Raw genomic sequence first — 21,686 nt, 5'->3', positions numbered from 1 at the left:
GACCAGGGCTATAGCATTGAGTGTGACCTTGTAAAAAAAATAGCATCTTCAATGAATCATACAAATGTTGGCTTGGTTCCTACTTTCATGCAGTATGATCGACCACAATTGAACATCTCTGTCAGGAGGGTCAATATGGAGTTAGATCAGCTGCTTCAGGTGGCTTTTATGTCAGGCATAGGTTTGGTTCCTTTTGACCTATTGGTAGGTGATACTTCACAAGACATGGCCTGCATGTCAGTAGGAAAGGTATGAGTCAATTCTGATTAAGCATTAAATGAAATTACGATTAATGAGTAACTCAGACAGGCATGTACTAGATGTGTTAAAATACCACAAGATTCTCATACAAGGGCAGTGAAAACTAATGTTAGTATATTGCATCTAAATTTCAGGGGAATAAATAGCAATGTAGATGAGCTTCTTGTTTGTTCAGAAGATTTAGAAACTGAGGCTGGAACAGATGTATCATGCCTGTCTGAACATCATATAGTCACAAATATGGAAAAGGTAAATGAAGGTGGCTATAAGCTTTCAACACATGTAAGTAGAGACACTATGGAGAGAGGAGGAATTGCCATATACATTAAAATTTATCGTAGTGTGAAGAATTTAGGAACTAAACAATTTTGTGTAGAGCAACATATCAAAGTATGTCCCTGTGAGCTTAAACTAAGTATTGGTACTGTAGCTATGTATAGGTCCCCATTGGGAAATTTTCAGCTATTTCCGGAAAACTCGGATTCTTTCTTCTACTGTCAGTCAGAAAGAAGAAAATTATTGCTTGTGAGGATTTCAATGTAGATTTTCTGAAAGAGTCTGATAGAAAGCATGATTTCGATGTATTACTTGGTTCTTTCAATCTGACATCAGTTATTGTTTTTCCTTCACAGATAGTAGAAGAAAGCAGCACACTGATAGACCAAAACAAATTTAATCAAATAAAAACTTTTCCTGTTAAGAATGGTCTTTCTGCCAGCCAGGATGGACGAGCGGTTCTAGGTGCTACAGTCTGGAACCGCGCAACTGCTGTGGTTGCAGGTTCGAATCGTCCCTCGGCCATGGATGTGTGTGATGGCCGTAGGTTAGTTAGGTTTAAGTAGTTCTAATTTTTAGGAGACTGATGACCTCAGAAGTTAAGTCCCATGGCGCTCAGGGCCATTTGAACCATTTTTGAATGGTCTTCCTGATCATGATGCACAACTAGTTACACTATATGACATAGCTCCATTCAGTAATGCAATACAGTCCTCCAAAACAGTGCATTCCATTTAATGGGTTAAAGATTGTAAATTTTAGAGAAAGCTTGCAACCGTTTACTGGGATGAGGTGTACAGGCAACTTGGTGCTAAATTAAAATTTAACCTATCCCATGATACCTTTGTGAGTATACTTGTAAAGTTTCCCTAAGCAAACAGTGAAACATAATTGTAAGGCACTATTGGAAAAAGCTACAGCTTACTAAAGGGATAAAAATATCTTGTAAACAGAAAAGAGAAATGTATCTGATAGCTGGAAAGAGTAATGATATAGAAACAGGGAAACATCATAAAAGCTACTGCACTGTATTAAGAAAAGTTATTATAATGTCCAGAAGGATGTGCATCATGTCTGAGATCAGCACCTATGGTAATAAAATTAGAACAATTTGAAATATTCTTAAAAAGGGAAACAGGGCAACCAAGAGCACAGGAAGACTGTATTTCTATTAAAGTCAATGAAAAGTTTGTTAACAAAAAGTCAAAAGCAGAAAATATTTTTAATAATAATTTTTAAATGTTGTAAAGAAAATGGTATCCAGCAGCTCATTAGAAAATGCAAGTCTATATAAGGAAGAGGCAATATCTATGCAATTTGATAAACCTGAAATTCAATTCAACTCTCCTGTTAAAATTAGGAAAATGATATATTCAATCAAAAGCAACAGCTCACATGGAATTGATAGCATTTCCAATGGAGAACTAGAGCCTTGCTCCCAGCAGATATTTAGTAGCTTACTGAAACAAGGCGTTTTTCAAGATAGATTGAAATATTCTTTTATTACACCACTGCATAAAAATGCAAACAACTACTGCCCAATCTCTCTTCTGACACCTTTCTCCAAAAGTTTTGGAAAAGATATGTATTCAAGAGTAGTTACACATATCTGTAAATATGACGTACTAACAAAACGTCAGTTTGATTTCTAGAAAGGCTCTTCAAGAGAAAATGCTGTATATGCTTTCACTGATTAAATATTAAATGCTTCCAATAACTGAACATCACCCATTGGCATTTCTTTGTCATCTCTCAAGTGCTTTTGACTGTGTGAATCATGAAATTCTGCTAGATAAGCTTAAGTATTCTGGTATGAGTGGGACAGTGCACACATGGTGTAATTTATATTTAACTGGATGGACGCAGAAGGTTGAAATTAACTGTATGGATAGTCTGCTCTCTGACTGGGAAGGTATTAAGATCGGTGTACCACAGGGCTCAGTCGTAGGTCCTGTATTGTTCTTAATATACATTAATGAAGATGCAAAGCTAGTCCTTTTTGCTGATGACGATCACACCCAATAAACAAGAAGCAGCTGAGGAAATTGTAAATAATCTCTTTCAGTTACTGAGTGGTTGTCTGCAAATGGACTCTCACAAAATTTTGAGAAAACGCACTATACACTATTTATAAATATAGACTTTGAACAGAAGTCTGTTGCCAAGGCAGAATACTCAAAATTTGTGGGTGTGTGTATTGATGAGAAATTGAATTTTAAGGCACACATTGATGATTTGCTGAAATGTTTAGGTTCAGCTACATATGTTATTAGGGTTATAGCAAATTTTGGTGATAAACATATCAGAAAATTAGCCTATTGTGCCTATTACCATTCACTGCTTTCATATGGCATAATATTTGGGGTAATTCATCATTAAGGGAAACAGTATTCAATACACAAAAACGTGTAATCCGAATAATAGCTGGTGCACACTCCAGATCGCTATGCAGACATTTATTTCATGATCTCAGGATGTTCACAGTACCTTCACAATACATATATTCTTTTAAAATTTGTTATTAATAACACATCCCAGTTAGAAAGTAATAGCAAAATGCATATCTACAACACTAGAAGAAAGGATGATTTTGACACTTCTGCATTAAATCTGACTTTGGCACAGAAAGGGGTTAATTATGCTGCCACAAAAGTTTTTGTTCATTTACCAAATAGCATTAAAACTCTGACAGAGAGGCAACCAGCATTTATTAACAAATCACCAAAAGACAATTCCTTCTAATATCTCTCTCTCTCTCTCTCTCTCTCTCTCTGTCTCTCTCTCTCTCTCTCTCTCTCTCTCTCTCTCTCTCTCGCTCTCTCTCTCTCTCTCTCTCTCTCTCTCTCTCTCTCTCTCTCTCTCTCTCTCTCTATATATATATATATATATATATATATATATATATATATATATATATATATATATTACTAGCTGGTGTAGGTCGAGAATGCACCATTTTTGATCTATAGAAATTTGTTGCCACATTTACAGTAGGTGTTCGAGGTGATGACCATTGGTATCATTGCAGTGCTGCAATCTTCTTATCATGGATTGAGTGGTATTTCTTATCACTTTGGTACTTATTCAAGCACATGCTCTGACAATTCTCTCTCTTGTATACCGTTTAGATAGTTAATATTCGCCGAATATGGCGTATCCATCGTATAGGCCATTGACATGTAAACACCATTCGACAGTTTTACAATACAACACTAACAGATTGGATTAGATTAGATTCAGTTTTTGTTCCATAGACCCAAAAAATGAGATGCTTCTCGTGGGTGTGGAACATGTCAGAAAGTATGGCATAAAAACAAAACATTTGAGTATAATACTTACTATCCTGATCATTTGTCAGGAGACAAATAAGCTATACAATGCAGTAAACTGGGACAGTTAATATTTACAGAATTAACACACTGTCAGAATGAAACACTGTTATGTATTATTAATAAATTTATCATACGCAAAATATCTTATCTTGACTGTTGGGACCAAGTAATGTCAAAACTGAAATATTACAGATATTTTTACTTAAGCTGACTTAACGGTCTCTGTTAAGTTATTCATCTATGGAGCGGAAGGAGTTGCCTATCAGAAAGTCTTTCAAACTCTGTTTAAACCATTTTTATCTAAAACCAAGTTTATAATGGTTGCTGGCAATTTATTAAAAATGTGTGTTCCCCAATAATGGACTCATTTTTGGAGCCAGGTAAGTGATTTGGGGCCTTTATGTAGATTCTTCTTATTCCTAGTATTGATACTGTGTACTGAGCTATTGGTTGGAAGTAGAGATGTATTACTTGCAACAAATTTCATTAAGGAATAAATATACTGAGAAGCAGTGGCTAGACTACGAAGTTCCTTAAGCAGATTTCTACATGATGTTCTAGGATTTACACGACAAATGATTCTTATCACACGATTTTGCTCGGTTTGATGAGTTGCCCCAGAATATGACCCCATACGACATAATAGAATGAAAGTAAGCAAAGTATGCATTTTTTTATATTTATATCTCCTACATCTGACATCATTCTCATGGCAAATACAGACTTGTTTAGGCGCTTAAGCATTTCTGTGGTATGCCCTTCCCGACTGAATTTGTTATCGACTTGTAATCTCAGAAATTTAACTCAGTCAACCTCTTCGATCTGCATGTCCTCATGCATTACACTCATGCTGGAAGTAAATCTCTTACAGGTTCTGAACTGCATATAGTGGGTCTTCTCAAAGTTTAATGACAAAGAATTAGCTTTAAACCACTTATTAATGTCAGTGAAAACCTGATTACTGCTTTTTCTAAATTTGTATTTTATTTGCTATTTATTGCAATGCTTGTATCATCTGCAAACAAAACAAACTTAGCATCTGACAATGTAACAGATGAGAGGTCATTAATATATATATATATATATATATATATATATATATATATATATATATATATATATATATATATACACAAGAAAAAGCAATGGACCCAAAATGGAACATTGAGGAGCACCACATGTAATTAATTCCCAGTCAGATGAAGATTGACTGCTTAATGCATAGGTACTTCGCAACAGGAACAGTAAGACTAGTATCGTCGAATCAAGCGAGTGTGAATGATGTATTCCTTCGAAGAACAAGTCAATACACTTCTCCTTTACAGAGAATGCCAATGAAATTCAGTGAGAGCTAGTGACTTATATGCTGAAAGATATCCTTAATGCACTCACCTAACACGTCGTACATTTAAATATGTGTAGGATAAATAAAGAACAACTGGATCTTTAACAAATCGGAAACATATCCGGCAAAGAAAAGTTACTAATGAGGAAACGGAAAATGGTACTCATGCCACTGTAGTTCGAGATCGTTATGTTAGTTGTAAGTTCGTGTCAAATCGGTGGGGAATCTGTAATGGGGCAGAGTAGTGTTGTTCATGTTCTGCATCACCATAAATATCATCCTTACCATATCAGTCTCCACCAAGAATTAACTGATACGGATTGTATGCATCGCATTGAATTCTGCTGATGGGCTCAGCTTCAGATTCAGAGGGCTGACATATTTCTTAATTTGATTTTATTTACTGACAAAGCTACATTCGCGAATTTTGGAAATGTTAATTTGCATAACAGGCATTATTGGGCAACTGAAAATCCATGTTGGCTGCAGCAAGCTGCACACCATAAATCTTTCTAAAAGACAATCTCCATTCCTTCCGAACTGACTATGCAAATGTAGACGAGATGTGGCTCAAATTCAAAGATATAGTAGCAACAGCAATTGAGAGATTCATACCTCATAAATTGGTAAGAGATGGAACGGATCCCCCGTGGTACACAAAAAAGGTCCGAACGCTGTTGCAGAGGCAACGGAAAAAGCATGCGAAGTTCAGAAGAACGCGAAATCCCGAAGATTGGCTAAAATTTACAGACGCGCGAAATTTGGCACGGATTTCGATGAGAGATGCCTTTAATAGGTTCCACAACGAAACATTGTCTCGAAATTTGGAAGAAAATCCGAAGAAATTCTGGTTGTATGTAAAGTACACAAGCGGCAAGACGCAGTCAATACCTTTGCTGCGCAGTGCCGATGGTACTATTACCGACGACTGTGCCGCTAAAGCGGAGTTATTGAACGCAGTTTTCCGAAATTCCTTCACCAGGGAAGACGAATGGAATATTCCAGAATTTGAAACACGAACATCTGCTAGCATGAGTTTCTTAGAAGTAGATACCTTAGGGGTTGCGAAGCAACTCAAATCGCTTGATATGGGCAAGTCTTCAGGTCCAGATTGTATACCGATTAGGTTCTTTCAGATTACGCTGATACTATAACTCCCTACTTAGCACTCATATACAACCGCTCACTCACCGATAGATCTGTACCTACAGATTGGAAAATTGTGCAGGTCGCACCAGTGTTTAAGAAGGGTAGTAGGAGTAATCCATCTAACTACAGACCTATATCATTGACGTCGGTTTGCAGTAGGGTTTTGGAGCATATACTGTATTCAAACATTATGAATCACCTCGAAGGGAACGATCTATTGACACGTAATCAGCATGGCTTCAGAAATCATCGCTCTTGTGCAACGCAGCTAGCTCTTTATTCGCACATAGTAATGGCCGCTATCGACAGGGGATCTCAAGTTGATTCCATATTTCTAGATTTCCGGAAAGCTTTTGACACCGTTCCTCACAAGCGACTTCTAATCAAGCTGCGGACCTATGGGGTATCGTCTCAGTTGTGCGACTGGATTCGTGATTTCCTGTCAGGAAGGTCGCAGTTCGTAGTAATAGACGGCAAATCATCGAGTAAAACTGAAGTGATATCAGGTGTTCCCCAGGGAAGCGTCCTGGGACCTCTGCTGTTCCTGATCTATATAAATGACCTGGGTGACAATCTGAGCAGTTCTCTTAGATTGTTCGCAGATGATGCTGTAATTTACCGTCTAGTAAGGTCATCCGAAGACCAGTATCAGTTGCAAAGCGATTTAGAAAAGATTGCTGTATGGTGTGTCAGGTGGCAGTTGACGTTAAATAACGAAAAGTGTGAGATGATCCACATGACTTCCAAAAGAAATCCGTTAGAATTCGATTACTCGATAAATAGTACAATTCTCAAGGCTGTCAATTCAACTAATTACCTGGGTGTTAAAATTACGAACAACTTCAGTTGGAAGGACCACATAGATAATATTGTGGGGAAGGCGAGCCAAAGGTTGCGTTTCATTGGCAGGACACTTAGAAGATGCAACAAGTCCACTAAAGAGACAGCTTACACCACACTCGTTCGTCCTCTGTTAGAATATTGCTGCGCGGTGTGGGATCCTTACCAGGTGGGATTGACGGAGGACATCGAGAGGGTGCAAAAAAGGGCAGCTCGTTTTGTATTATCACGTTATAGGGGAGAGAGTGTGGCAGATATTACACGCGTGTTGGGATGGAAGTCATTACAGCAAAGACGTTTTTCGTCGCGGCGAGACCTTTTTACTAAATTTCAGTCACCAACTTTCTCTTCCGAGTGCGAAAATATTTTGGTGAGCCCAACCTACATAGGAGAAATCAGAGCTCGAACAGAAAGGTTTAGGTGTTCGGTTTTCCCGCGCGCTGTTCGGGAGTGGAATAGTGGAGAGATAGTATGATTGTGGTTCGATGAACCCTCTGCCAAGCACTTAAATGTGAATTGCAGAGTAGTCATGTAAATGTAGATAAATCGTGGTCGGTGAATGTGTGGTGTGGGGTTCTGGAGGAAGTAATGTAAAGGTTTGTTGTGCCATGTTTGTTACCCTACAGTGGAGGTCCTACACCAGTCTACTGAGTATAAATTAATAATAGGCACGCAACAGCCTTTATATATTGCAGTACTTCTGAAGCTTTCTCCACATGTCAGGACACTTACTTAATTTTGCGTTCAATATTTTCCATTACTTATTAATTGCCTGAAGCTTATAATCTCTGTTTTTCTTATATCATTCACTGTCAACCAGAAATCGCAAACTGTTTTGCTACCCTAGTGATGACAGTACAATGAACTCTAAAACTACATATCAAACCGTAAGTTTTGATGAACGTCAAGATGTGATTCGACAGTTCAACATCTCTGTTGATGGATACCTCGGAATTCAGGAATCGCAACGAGTAATCGTCGATATCATATCGAATGAGTTTCGAGTCTATGTAGTGTTTTACGTCGATTTGTATTTATACAGGTCACAAATGTTTTGCGTTTGTAAAATTTATTTATCTTTGTTTTAATACCCCGTAGTTCATCTTTATGCTTTTAAAAAGACATATAGTTTTTGCTTGATTAGTGTTATCTCAATTAACAAAATTTAGGCTGCTTCCCAAAATCTGTAAACAAACGACATGTCCGCTTTATGATCATGCACCTGTCAAACTAGCGTAAATATGACCCGCAAGTGTTTTAACGATAATGCATCGACGGGAAATAAGGGGCGAAGAATACCGACTACAGTACCTGCATTCAGGGAGAATGGCATCTTGCGAGTTTTCAGATACCGGATATGATTCATTTGCTGGTATTGAGATACAGTGACTAGCCTAATTATGCTGGCGATTTTGCAAGGTGAGATCGTTTACGTTTATAATTTTGAGAATATGTATCTTATTTCAGCAGTCTTCACGTATTTTACCTGTTCCAGGATGTTACCTATTGATATCTGGCCGACATGGGTGATGTCGATAGGCGTGGTTGTTCCACTAGTCGCTGCCCTAGCAGTGTGTATTTGTGGATGCAGGAAGACCGTTCCCAAGTAAGATAACAAAATTTGGTAGAATAGTGGCACTTCAATAGTTTTGTCATGAAGTGTGGCCGATTTAGGAATAAAGCCTTTGACTATATTATCGAATCTTTCGAGATACTTTCGAAAATGGTCATAATTAATATTTTTTGACCCGTAAAACTTTTTCCTTTCTTTTTAACTTCGAAAAATATATACAGTAGGCTAGTACAGCAAATAGCCCAGCATTGCTTATCATTTTCCGTAATGTAAACAAATATTGACAGGTAATACATACATAGTAAAAGTGCCTACTGTTTAACTTGCACTAAAATAATAGGAAACAGGATACTGACATATTAAAAATAAAATATGGTTTTGTAGTTTACTTTAAAGTAATATAAGGTGACTCCAGTTTCGTATTGTAGTGTAGTTTTGTGTGTATAGTTCCAGCCGCCCCCCCTTTATGATAATTGCGAGATCTAGATGTGAGTTGGCACTACGTAACTCTTGTTCCAAAAACCATTTGCATTGTGGAGTCACAATGTTTTCATGTTATGTGTGAAGAAAGGAAAAATAAGTCAGTGATTGAGCATGCATTATTATACAAAGGAAGAAAATTATTCATTTATTTGTTCTTCGGGCATGTGGCAGTGCAATGTAGGACTTGTCAGTTTCATTACAGAAGTAACATATACACAGGTTAGGCAAGGATACGGCAGGAAATTGGTTATGGCATATTCAATGGGATTATCCCAGCAATCACCTTAGAAGCATGAGGACACCATAGAGAACCCAAGTGAGGATGGCTGGACAGGAGTTTGAACTCACTCTTCGCAAATGAAAATCCACCGCATTGACATTGTGCCATCTCACATGTTATGTGATTTGAGAAGAAAACTTTCAACAGAACCACACATATCTAGGCTACAGACAACTTATGTGATGCATTGGAAGTATAAACAATATCATTATTAGAATATTAAGCAGAGCTCAATGACAGTTGGGATGTGAATTGGGTGAAGGCAATAGGACAAGAGGCAGAAACTATTGGGTGGTGGGTGTGGGGGCAGTAGGTTACTTTAGGTTGAGGCTAGGAAGATATTGATAGCAGAGAAGTGTGGTAAGAGTAGCTCCAATCTGCTAATTTCAGAGAAGCTGGTGGTGAAGGTGAGAATCTAAATGACTCGGCAGCCATTGTAGTCGAGCATGTTGTGTGCAGCTCTGTGTTGTGCCATATGGTGTTCCACTTTCTTCTTGGCCACAGTTTGATGGTGGCCATTCATCCTGTGGACAGCTGACTGATAGTCATAACAAATGTAGAAAGCATTTCGGCATAGGCTGCCATTCAGTTGTTTCAGTCCGGGGTGGAATTAGGTGATGAAGGGGGCTCTCTTCTGTAGCTGGTTCTTTGGGGTGGTGGGAGGATTAGGGATGTTGTTGTTGTTGTTGTTGTGGTCTTCAGTCCTGAGACTGGTTTGATGCAGCTCTCCATGCTACCCTATCCTGTGAAAGTTTCTTCATTTCCCAGTACCTACTGCAACCTACATCCTTCTGAATCTGCTTAGTATATTCATCTCTTGGTCTCCCTCTACAATTTTTACCCTCAACACTGCCCTCCAATGCTAAATTTGGGATCCCTTGATGCCTCAAAACATGTCCTACCAACTGGTCCCTTCTTTTTGTCAAGTTGTGCCACAAACTCCTCCTCTCCCCAATTCTATTCAATATGTCCTCATTAGTTATGTGATCTACCCATCTAATCTTCAGCACTCTTCTGTAGCACCACGTTTCGAAAGCTTCTATTCTCTTCCTGTCCAAACTATTTATCGTCCATGTTTCACTTCCGTACATGGCTACACTCCATGCAAATACTTTCAGAAACGACTTCCTGACACTTAAATCTATATTTGATGTTAACAAATTTATCTTCTTCAGAAACTCTTTCCTTGCCATTTCCAGTCTACATTTTATATCCTCTCTACTTCGACCACCATCAATTATTTTGCTCCCCAAATAGCAAAACTCCTTTACTACTTTAAGTGTCTCATTTCCTAATCTAATTCCCTCAGCATCACCCGACTTAATTCAACTACATTCCATTACCCTCGTTTTACTTTTGTTGATGTTCATCTTATATCCTCCTTTCAATACACTGTCCATTCCCTTCAACTGCTCTTGCAAGTCCTTTGCTGTCTCTGACAGAATTACAATTTCATCGGTGAACCTCAAAGTTTTTATTTCTTCTCCATGGATTTTAATACCCACTCCGAATTTTTCTTTTGTTTCCTTTACTGCTTGCTCAATATACAGATTGAATAACATCGGGGAGAGGCTACAACCCTGTCTCACTCCTTTCCCAACCGCTGCTTCCCTTTCATGCCCCTCGACTTTAATAACTGCCATCTGGTTTCTGTACAAATTGTAAATAGCCTTTCGCTCCCTGTATTTTACCCCTGCCACCTTTAGAATTTGAAAAAGAGTATTCCAGTCAACATTGTCAAAAGCTTTCTCTAAGTCTAAAAATGCTAGAAACCTTTCTTCTAAGATAAGTCATAAGGTCAGTATTATTGCCTCACATGTTCCAACATTTCTATGGAATCCAAACTGATCTTCCCCAATGTCCACTTCTACCAGTTTTTTCCATTCGTCTGTAAAGAATTCGTGTTAGTATTTTGCAGCTGTGACTTATTAAACTGATAGTTCGGTACTTTTCACATCTTTCAACACCTGCTTTCTTTGGTATTGGAAATATTATATTCTTCTTGAAGTCTGGATTAGGGATATGTGGAGAAATGACATGGGAAATATGTTTCTAGACTATGTCTAGAGGATAGTGCCTGTCCGTGAAGGCCTTTGTGAGACCTTCAGCATGCTGGAGAAAGGAGTTCTTGTCTCTTAAGATGTGCCTTCCCCGTGTGGCAAGGCTGTACGGGAAGGATTATTTGGTGTGGAAGGGATGGAGGCTGTAGAAATGTGGGTACTTTTGGTGGTTGATGGGTTTAATGTGGACAGAGATGGCAGATGGGAGGAATGCGTTGAGGTTGTGAAGGAATGAGGATAGGATGTCTTGGCCCTCAGTCCAGATCTTGCATATATCATTAGTGAACCTGAACTAGACCAGGGATTTAGGGTTTTGGAAGGTTTCCTCTAGATGTTCCATAAAATGGGTTGGCGTAGGTGTATGCCAGGTGGATGCCCATGGCTGTGCCACAAGTTTTTCGATACGTTCTTTTCAAAGGGGAAATCATAGTGCATTAGAATAAAGTTAGTGCGGTGTGTGGGGAATGAGGTGGTGAGTTTGGAGTCTGAAGGATGATGGAAGAGGTAGTGTTCAGTAGTGGCAAGACCTCAGGCATGAGGGATGCCGGTGTATAGGGAAGTGGCATCAGCATTGATGAGTGGGATAGCAGGTGGTGAAGGGGTAGGAAATGGTGGAGAGACAGTGAAGAAGTGATTGGTGTCTTTGATGTAGGAGGCTAGCTTTTGGACAATTGGTTGGAGGTGTTGGTCGTTGAGGGCCAAAATTCTTTCAGTGGGAGCACAATAACCAACTAAAATGGGTTGTTCAGGATTGTTGGTTTGTGGATTTTGGTGATCCTGTTTAATGTGGGTGTGCAGGGTGTTATAAGGGTGAGAAGGGAAGTGGTTTCAGATAGAGAGGTTCTGGGAAGGGCTTGAGGCTTCAGGCAGGGATTGGAGATTATGTTGGAGTTCTGGGATGGAATCAGTCTGGCAGAGTTTATAGTTAGAGTAGTCAGATAAGTGTTAAAGGTCTTCTGCCATGTAGTCACAGAAATTCATAATGACAGTTGTGGAACTGTTCTGTGCAGGTGGAATGATTAGGTAAGGATATGTTTAGAGGCTGTGGATGGCTGTCCATTCCTTTGCTGAAAGGTGATGTTCTTAGGATGGTACCTGGGGAAGGATGGGGAGGCCAAGTTTGAGGTAAGAAATACCTGGAAGGTAACATGTGGGTGGTTGGGTGGGTGCAGAGGGTTCGGTGGTGGGTGGAATCGTGCTTGGGTGGTGCTATGAACTGGAAGAGGTAGGGTTTAACATTGTGTTTAGGTTGCCTTTGGTTATAGGGATTTGTGGCAAATAGGTATTGTCATTGCAGGAATTGGGAGGAGGAGGAGAATAGGTCTTGGACAAGTCCAAGTGGGTTGAAACTGGGTATAGAGCTGAAGGTGAGGCCTTTGGATAGGACTGAAACTTCTGTGAGGCTGAGGATTTTGGTGGAAATGTTACATCAGTATTCTGAAATTATTTCCGCTCTTGATTTAATGGCATGTCAGTAGGGAGTTTTGGGGACTACGGCAAGTTGAAAAGGTCAACGAGGCAGGGTCTGGGTGCTATGATGTGTTGACAAGGAGTAACACTATGGGTAGGATAGATGTTGGACAGTGGTGCCCCAAGGCAGCAGGTTGCATACCTTATGGAGGTGGTGTCTGTAATAATCTTCCAGGTGCTGGAGAGCAACAGATTCAGTTTCAGAGATATGATGTATGTAGTAGGGATTGCACAGTAGCAGTATCTTGCATAGGTGGCTCTGCCCATGCCATGGAGGTGTGCTTTTGTAGCCCCAGGTTTGTGAGGGACAAGGACTGGAGGAATCTGAAAAAGTGCTATGCCTCTCCCTTCCCCACGACACCCTGGACTGCTGCTTTCATTTAGTGTGATAGTGGCATTCTGGATGCAGATGCCAGTGATAGAGGGCAAGCGTGCATCAGGTGTGTTTACTTGTGTGACTGTATGTGTAACAATCATCTCATTGTGCCAGTCTGCAACTCAACATGCCGATATTTACAGTGAGTAGCTGTCCACCCTTTTCATAATATTGTTGATACTCCAACCTGGACTTTCTATCATTTGCTTATTCCTTCTTTTGATAATGGTTAGATTTTTAATTTTTATTTTTTACTTACATCTTGTGACTTATACATAACTCTACATGCAGTCTCTCTCATCCCATCACGTTGTGTAAGTGATTGATGAATGAGTTGAACCTTTGAGCTATGACTTAATGATATTGTAGTGTAATAAATAATTTAGGAGTAAAGGAGACTGCTCATTAAATAGCAGAAGTGTTCAGTTGTAGACATGCAGGTGCAGTAGAGAATGAAAACTTTGCTAGTTTTTCTAAGAAACCCTGTGATGAGCTAGAGGACACAGTATTGCAGTTCGGCTAGTGGACTGGGGTGGCAGTTGTCAGGTGGAATGGGTAGAGGGAGGAAGAGGCAGGAAGAAGAGAAGGGATTGGGGATGAGTAGCTAATGGCTTCAAGGGACGCAGTAACTGTGCAAGGTTGGACTTCTGGAGGTAGGGATGGCAAGTGCAAGGTATAGGCATGTGGCACACCGTTGCCATATCTGCTGACGTGTGTCAGGTGCAGAAGATGACATGGAAGTGTGGATTTGTAGGGGATAACAGGACAGAGGAAAGGCATCCATTTAGCAGTGGATGTGGGATCAGTGAGTTAGCAGAAATTGAAGCTGGGAGGATTGTGAGAGCAAAGGATGTGTTACAAACATAACTTCCATCTACAGTCCTGGAAATGGAAAAAAGAACACATTGACACCGGTGTGTCAGACCTACCATACTTGCTCCGGACACTGCGAGAGGGGCTGTACAAGCAATGATCACACGCACGGCACAGCGGACACACCAGGAACCGCGGTGTTGGCCGTCGAATGGTGCTAGCTGCCCAGCATTTGTGCACCGCCGCCGTCAGTGTCAGCCAGTTTGCCGTGGCATACGGAGCTCCATCGCAGTCTTTAACACTGGTAGCATGCCGCGACAGCGTGGACGTGAACCATATGTGCAGTTGATGGACTTTGAGCGAGGGCGTATAGTGGGCATGCGGGAGGCCGGGTGGACATACCGCCGAATTGCTCAACACGTGAGGCGTGAGGTCTCCACAGTATATCGATGTTGTCGCCAGTGGTCGGCGGAAGGTGCACATGCCCGTCGACCTGGGACCAGACCGCAGTGGCGCACGGATGCACGCCAAGACCGTAGGATCCTACGCAGTGCCGTAGGGGACCGCACTGCCACTTCCCAGCAAATTAGGGACACTGTTGCTCCTGGGGTGTCGGTGTGGACCATTTGCAACCGTCTCCATCAAGCTGGGCTATGGTCCCGCACACAGTTAGGCCGTCTTCCGCTCACGCCCCAACATCGTGCAGCCCGCCTCCAGTGGTGTCGCGACAGGCGTGAATGGAGGGACGAATGGAGACGTGTCGTCTTCAGCGATGAGAGTCGCTTCTGCCTTGGTGCCAATAATGCGTGTTTGGCGCCGTGCAGGTGAGCGCCACAATCAGGACTGCATACGACCGAGGCACACAGGGCCAACACCCGGCATCATGGTGTGGAGAGCGTTCTCCTACACTGGTCGTACACCTCTGGTGATCGTCGAGGGGACACTGAATAGTGCACGGTACATCCAAACCGTCATCGAACCCATCGTTCTACCATTCCTAGACCGGCAAGGGAACTTGCTGTTCCAACAGGACAATGCACGTCCGCATGTATCCCGTGCCACCCAACGTGCTCTAGAAGGTGTAAGTCAACTACCCTGGCCAGCAAGATCTCCGGATCTGTTCCCCATTGAGCATGTTTGGGACTGGATGAAGCGTCGTCTCACGCGGTCTGCACGTCCAGCACAAACGCTGGTCCAACTGAGGCGCCAGGTGGAAATGGCATGGCAAGCCGTTCCACAGTACTACATCCAGCATCTCTACGATCATCTCCATGGGAGAATAGCAGCCTGCATTGCTGCGATAGGTGGATATACACTGTACTAGTGCCGACATTGTGCATGCTCTGTTGCCTGTGTCTATGTGCCTGTGGTTCTGTCAATGTGATCATGTGATGTATCTGACCCCAGGAATGTGTCAATGAAGTTTCCCCTTCCTGGGACAATGAATTCACGGTGTTCTTATTTCAATTTCCAGCAGTGTACATAGTTCAGAAAAGGTGATGCTGGAGGGAAGAAGCCAGACAACATGGGTTGTGAAGCAGCTGTTAAATCCAAACGTGTTGTATTCAGCAGTGTATTGTGGCATTGGATGGTCAACTCTGGTCTGTGGTGGTGTCCACTTATTATGGTGGACAGGTGGTTGGTGCTCATGTCCACAAAAATGCTGTGCATCATTGCAGCAGAGCCAGTATTTGACATGGCTGTTTTCAGAGGTGACCCTGCCTCTAATGGGATAGGCTAAGCCTATGAAAGGACTGGAGTGCCATGCGCTGGTTTAGTGGATTGGGCAAGTCTTGCACCTTGGATCTTCTACAGGGATACGACCCTTGTGGCAAGGGTTGGGAGAGGTGTGTGATAAGGATGAAACAGGATTTTGTGTCGGTAGGGTGGTTGATGCAGTGTCACTTTTGGAGGGGTTGGGAGGTTCTTGGGAAGAATGTCCGTCATTTCAGGGCAGGAGATAAGATTATCAAACCCCTAGAAAACACGTGATTTATTTGATCCAATGCCGGGTGATATTTGGTGAAGAGAGGGTTGCACCTTTGCAGCTGATTCTTGGGAGTGATGGGGGAAGGTCAGGGGAGTGTGAGGAAATCTGTTAGTGCGTTAGGTTTGGAGGATAGTATTTGTTTGAGAAGACCTTATGAGACCTTCAGCATACTGGCCAATGGAATTCTCGCCACAGCTCATACACTGTTCATGGGTGGCAAGGCTGTATGGGAGCAATTACTTTGGTTTGGAAGATGTGACAGCTGTCGAAAGGCAGGAAGTGTTGGTGGTTTTTGAGCTTAAAATGGACAGAGCTGGATATAGAGCCATCATGAGGTGGTCTATGGTCAGGAAGGTGATTGTTGGGTTGAAGATGACCAAATTTGAAGGAGATGGGAGAGAAAACATTGAGATTGTGGTGGAATGAGGATAAGATTCTTGGCCCTGGGTGCAAATATCAATAAATTTGAACTTGGCAGGCTGGCGTAGGAGGGTGCCACACAGATACACGTGGTAAAGGACTGATGCAAATGAAATTAAACACATCACAAACTTTCTCAGCTCATGTCATGATCACTACTAAATGCTAATTGCTCTACTCTTTGAAGAAAACCTGATTGCCAAATTCTGCAACATTAAAAAATATATAGCAGCTGTATGTTGGTGACACCATATCAGTAATTCATAACAACACATTGTTACTAGAAGTTAACAATTAATAGTTTACTTCTATTTTCAATGAACATTTTTACTGAATGTTCCCTGATGGATTAAAAGTGTTTGCTGGACTGGGGCATAAACTTGGACTCAAAAGGGTTTGGTACTGCTTTCAGCTCTTGGAGAGGTTCATAACAGTGCACACTACGTTGCAAAAACAGGAAGATCTGTTGTGTAGATGGTAGATAAGGCATTCTCTGCAGTATTTCCAAGAATAGTAGTCCAAGCAGACGCATAGGAGAGTTGCTGTGGAGCCTAAAAAGTAGTATGGAGGTGCAGAGAGAACAGGAGCTTGGGTTCATTTGGAATCATGCCATGAGAGGAAAATGGTGTCACTTGTCATGCTAAGTTAGATAGTGGATTCTAAGGCATATGCAGGAGCAGATCTACTGTTGATTCAGATCACAATTTAGTAATGAGAAAGGGTAGGCTGAAGCTTAAGAAATCATCTGGAAGAGTCAGTGAGGGAAAAAGTGGGATACTGAACTGCTAAGGAATAATTATGAACTACTAAGGAATAATTATGTCCATTTGAAGTTCTCCAAGACTATAGATATTGTGATAATTAATACCATAGTATGTGGCTCAATTGAAGAGAAATGGGCATCTTTAAAAAGAACAATAAGAGAAGCTGGAAAGACAGGTATATGTGTAAAGCATGTAAGTTTGAAGAAACCTCAAGTTGGACTAACCAAAGAAATAGTTCAGTTGATTGCTGAAAGAAGGTGGTACAAAAATACCCAGTAAAGAACAGGAATACAGCAATATAAGTCACTTAGGAATGAAATGAATATGATTTGCAGGGAAGTTAAGCAAAGTGGTTGCAGGAAAAATGTGAAGAAATGAAAGAAAAAAAAAGAGTTGTTGAAATGACAAACTCGGCATATGGAGAAGGTAAAACAATCTTCAATGAAATTGAAAGTAAACATGTCAAAATTAGGAGTGCTGTAGGAATCAAACTGTTTAACACAGAGAAAAGACCAGATAGGCCTCTATGAGGAGAAGGAATTACCTGATAACATGATAGAAGAAGAAATAGTAATATGAAAGACATAAGGGTTTCAATATTAAGAGTCAGAGTTGAACAGAGCTTTGGAAGGCCTAACTAACATTCCTTTGGGATTTTGAGACCAGTATTGCAATTGTGAAGCTACTGAGGATAAAATACAGGAAGCAGTAGATTATCTACAACTTGTACATAAACCGGACTGTAGTTCTAAAAGTTGGTGTACTTGAAAAGGAGGTGACAATGGAGAAGGTAGTAAGAAGGTTATAGTATAAGCCTCTGGCTATTATTTATGTACAGTGGGCAAGCACCAAAGGAAATTGAGGAGAAATGTGGTAACATAACTATGCACAGTGCTGGACATTAAAATTCCAACAGCATGAAGATGGCACACAACAAATCTCAAATTTAGCATGAAATATACAACATGCTACAGATTTCAGTGCAGCCATGCAAAATTGGTTGGAGTAACACCATCCATATTCTATATTCAAAGAAACTTTACACACCTGATCTCTCATTCAAAAATTCTAGTTGAATGTTGTTAATTTGTGAGAATACCTTTAATTACTTATTTCGGCTGACCAGATTAGGGCCTTAAGGCTCTCTCTGAATTCTGACGAGGAACAACACACACGCAAAAATATTACATAAAAATCACAATTATTATAATTTGCATTATTAATAAAATGATTGTTGGCAGTAGTGATGATGATGATTGATGATGATGATGATTTGCATTATTAACAAAAATAATAATTTGCAATAATGGTAGTAATAATGATAATAATAAAATAATGGAGATGATACAAATGTTTTTGAAACCTTGTTTGGTATTAGGAGAAGTTACAGTGATTGCTAGGAAAGAAGAGAATTTCAATAGAAAACTCAAACTGGAAACTCCAGGTAGGAATATCAACAATGTAATAATAGGTAGACTGCTACTTGGTGTGTCTTCTTTACAGTAAGTAGCAGTCTCTTCTCCAACATTGTCTGTAGAGCACTCTGTAGATAAGGGGAGGAAAACATCTAGCAGCACATGCCAGAATGTGATAGTGGCAGGGTTGTGGTCTATTAAGACTGCAGTTTACCATTCCATGGTATTGTCACTTGCGTTGCTCATGATTTTACGACTGTCATGTGAGAATGGAAATGATGGGTTCAAGAGGAGCATACTCAATTGCTTTGCAGGATTGTACATCCATGTCAGATGTCTTGAGCCAGGAAAATGACTTGTTTGCAGCAAGACAAGTATCTACATGTGCAGTGTGACAACCACGGACGTGTCGGAAAGCCGAAAATTGTTGTGGCTTCCCTTCAGAGCAGATTAGATTAGATTAATACTTGTTCCATAGATCATGAATACGACACTTCGTAATGATGTGGAACGTGTCAGGTTAATAAAAGATGTCTGTACAAGATATTGCATTACTTAAAATATTGTATGACACTAATGTTTAAGCTAGTTTTTTTCTTCCCCTCCCTTAATTTATATCTAAAAACTCTGCCAGTGAGTAGGAGTTGTCATCTAGAAATTCTTTTAATTTATTTTAAAATGTTGGTTGACTATCTGTCAGGCTTTTGATGCTGTTTGGTAGGTGACCAAAGACTTTTGTGGCAGCATAATTTACCCCTTTCTGTGCCAAAGTCAGATTTAACTCTGCATAGTGAAGATCATCCTTTCTCCTGCTGTTATAGCTATGCACACTGCTATTACTGTTGAACTGGGTAGGATTATTAACAACAAATTTCATAAGTGAATATATATACTGTGAGGATCCCTAGATCCTTAAATAGATGTCTTCAGGATGACCGTGGGTGGGCTCCAGCAATTATTCTGATTACTCGTTTTTGAGCAATGAATACTTTTCTACTCAATGATGAATTACCCCAGAATATGATGCCATACGAAAGCAGTGAATGAAAGTAGGCATAGGAAGCTAATTTACTGAGATTCTTGTCACCAAAATTTGCAATAACCCTAATAGCATACGTAGCTGAACTCAGACGTTTCAGCAGACCATCAATGTGTTGCTTCCAGTTTAACCTCTCAAAAATGGCCACACCTAAAAATTTTGAAAATTCTACCTTAGCTACGGACTTCTGTTCAAAGTCCCTCTTTATTACTGGAGTTGTGCCATTTACTGTGCGGAACTGTATATACTGTGTTTTATCAAAATTTAAAGAGAGTCCGTTTGCTGAGAACCACTTAATAATTTTGTGAAAGACATCATTTACAATTACATCACTTAGTTCTTGGTTTTTGGATGTTATTACTATACTTGTATCATCAGCAAAAAGAACTAACTTTGCATCTTCATCAATGTGGAATGGTAAGTCATTAATGTATATCAAGAACAGTAAAGGACCTAAGACCGAACCCTGTGGGACCCAGTACTTGATAGCCCCCCCCAGTTTGAGGAATCAGCTGTTGATTTAACATTACATGAATCACTTATTTCAACTTTCTGCATTCTTCCAGTTAAGTATGAATTAAACCATTTGTGCACTGCCCCACTCAAACCATAATGAGTTAGCTTATCTAAAAGAATTCCATGACTTACACAATCAAAGGGCTTTGAGAGATCACAAAAAATACCAATGGGTGATGTCCGGTTATTCAGAGCATTTAATATTTGATCAGTGAAATCGTATATAGCATTTTCTGTTGAATAGCCTTTCTGAAAACCAAACTGACATTTTGTTAGTACTTTATTTTTACAAATATGGGAGGCTACTCTTGAATGCATTACTTTCTCAAAAATTTTTGATAGAGCTGTCAGAAGAGAGATTGGGCGATAGTTGTTGGCTTCCGACGTATCCCCCTTTTTATGCAATGGTTTTACAATGGCATATTTCAGTCTATCGGGGAAAACACCCTGCTCCAAAGAGCTATTACATACGTGACTGAGAATCCTACTTATCTGTGGGGAACAAGCTTTAAGTATCTTGCTGGAAATGCCATCAATTCTGTAAGAGCTTTTGCTTTTCAGTGAGTTTATTATTTTACTGATTTCAGAGGGAGTGGTTGGTGGAAAACAGTTGTTTCAAACTGCACAGGTATGGCCTCTTCTATTAGAAGCCTTGCCTCTTCAAGTGAAAATCTAGATCCTATTTTCTCCACAACATTTAAAAAATGATTATTGAAAATATTTTCAATTTCTGATTGTTTGTTAGTACACTTGTCATTCAGTTTTATGGCACTAAAAGCCTTCCTGTGCTCTTGGTTGCCCTGTTTCCCTTTCAATAATATTCCAAATTGATTTAATTTTATTATCAGAGAGGCCACCAACAGTGGTGCACCCAATGACAGCACTGGACACACAAGTGGCACCATGTCGTATTTTGAGAAGAGTCCCAATTCTGCCCCAGAGAGAATGAATATTGCTAGATTGCTTTCATCATTGTCATATGGGCCCATTACATGATGCTTGGCAGGTGCCACTGGCTAAAAACCTGATCCATCATCTGATAAATCATGGCATAATGGATATCAAACTTACTGTATGAATACGATCACTTCTGGTTTACGGAGCCTGTAATTTGGACTGCAGCCATTACATTTCTGAAGTGTTAAGGCCAGTGGTAGTGGTCTGTATTTGAGGCGTGTGTGACATTATCTTTCAACAGGATAACGTAAGACCACAATTTGTCAAATTTTTCATGCTTCTCTACAGAAGCTGTACTACTCTTGCCCTGGCCAGCATGTTCTACAG

The 21,686-nt window shown here is 40.3% G+C and overlaps 1 protein-coding gene across 7 annotated transcripts in view; it reads left to right on the top strand.

Moving 5' to 3' along the window:
* Positions 1 to 8,007: 8,007 nt before the first annotated feature.
* Positions 8,008 to 21,686, top strand: part of LOC126279127 (uncharacterized) — an 80,135-nt gene continuing 66,456 nt past the window's right edge. For 4 of the 7 annotated variants that reach the window (XM_049979652.1, XM_049979651.1, XM_049979626.1 and 1 more), the window contains exons 1-2: positions 8,196 to 8,622; positions 8,699 to 8,809. In XM_049979652.1, coding sequence (XP_049835609.1) covers positions 8,700 to 8,809 — 110 coding nt within the window. In that variant the 5' untranslated portion in view covers positions 8,196 to 8,622; position 8,699. Of the gene's footprint in view, positions 8,623 to 8,698; positions 8,810 to 21,686 lie in introns of all 7 variants that reach the window. The other 3 variants (XM_049979643.1, XM_049979634.1, XM_049979653.1) reach the window with 3 other exon arrangements.

This window comes from Schistocerca gregaria, chromosome 1, assembly GCF_023897955.1.
Source record: "Schistocerca gregaria isolate iqSchGreg1 chromosome 1, iqSchGreg1.2, whole genome shotgun sequence".
In the NCBI taxonomy this organism is placed as follows: Eukaryota; Metazoa; Arthropoda; class Insecta; order Orthoptera; family Acrididae; genus Schistocerca; species Schistocerca gregaria.
This window is presented reverse-complemented; position numbering and strand designations above follow the sequence as displayed.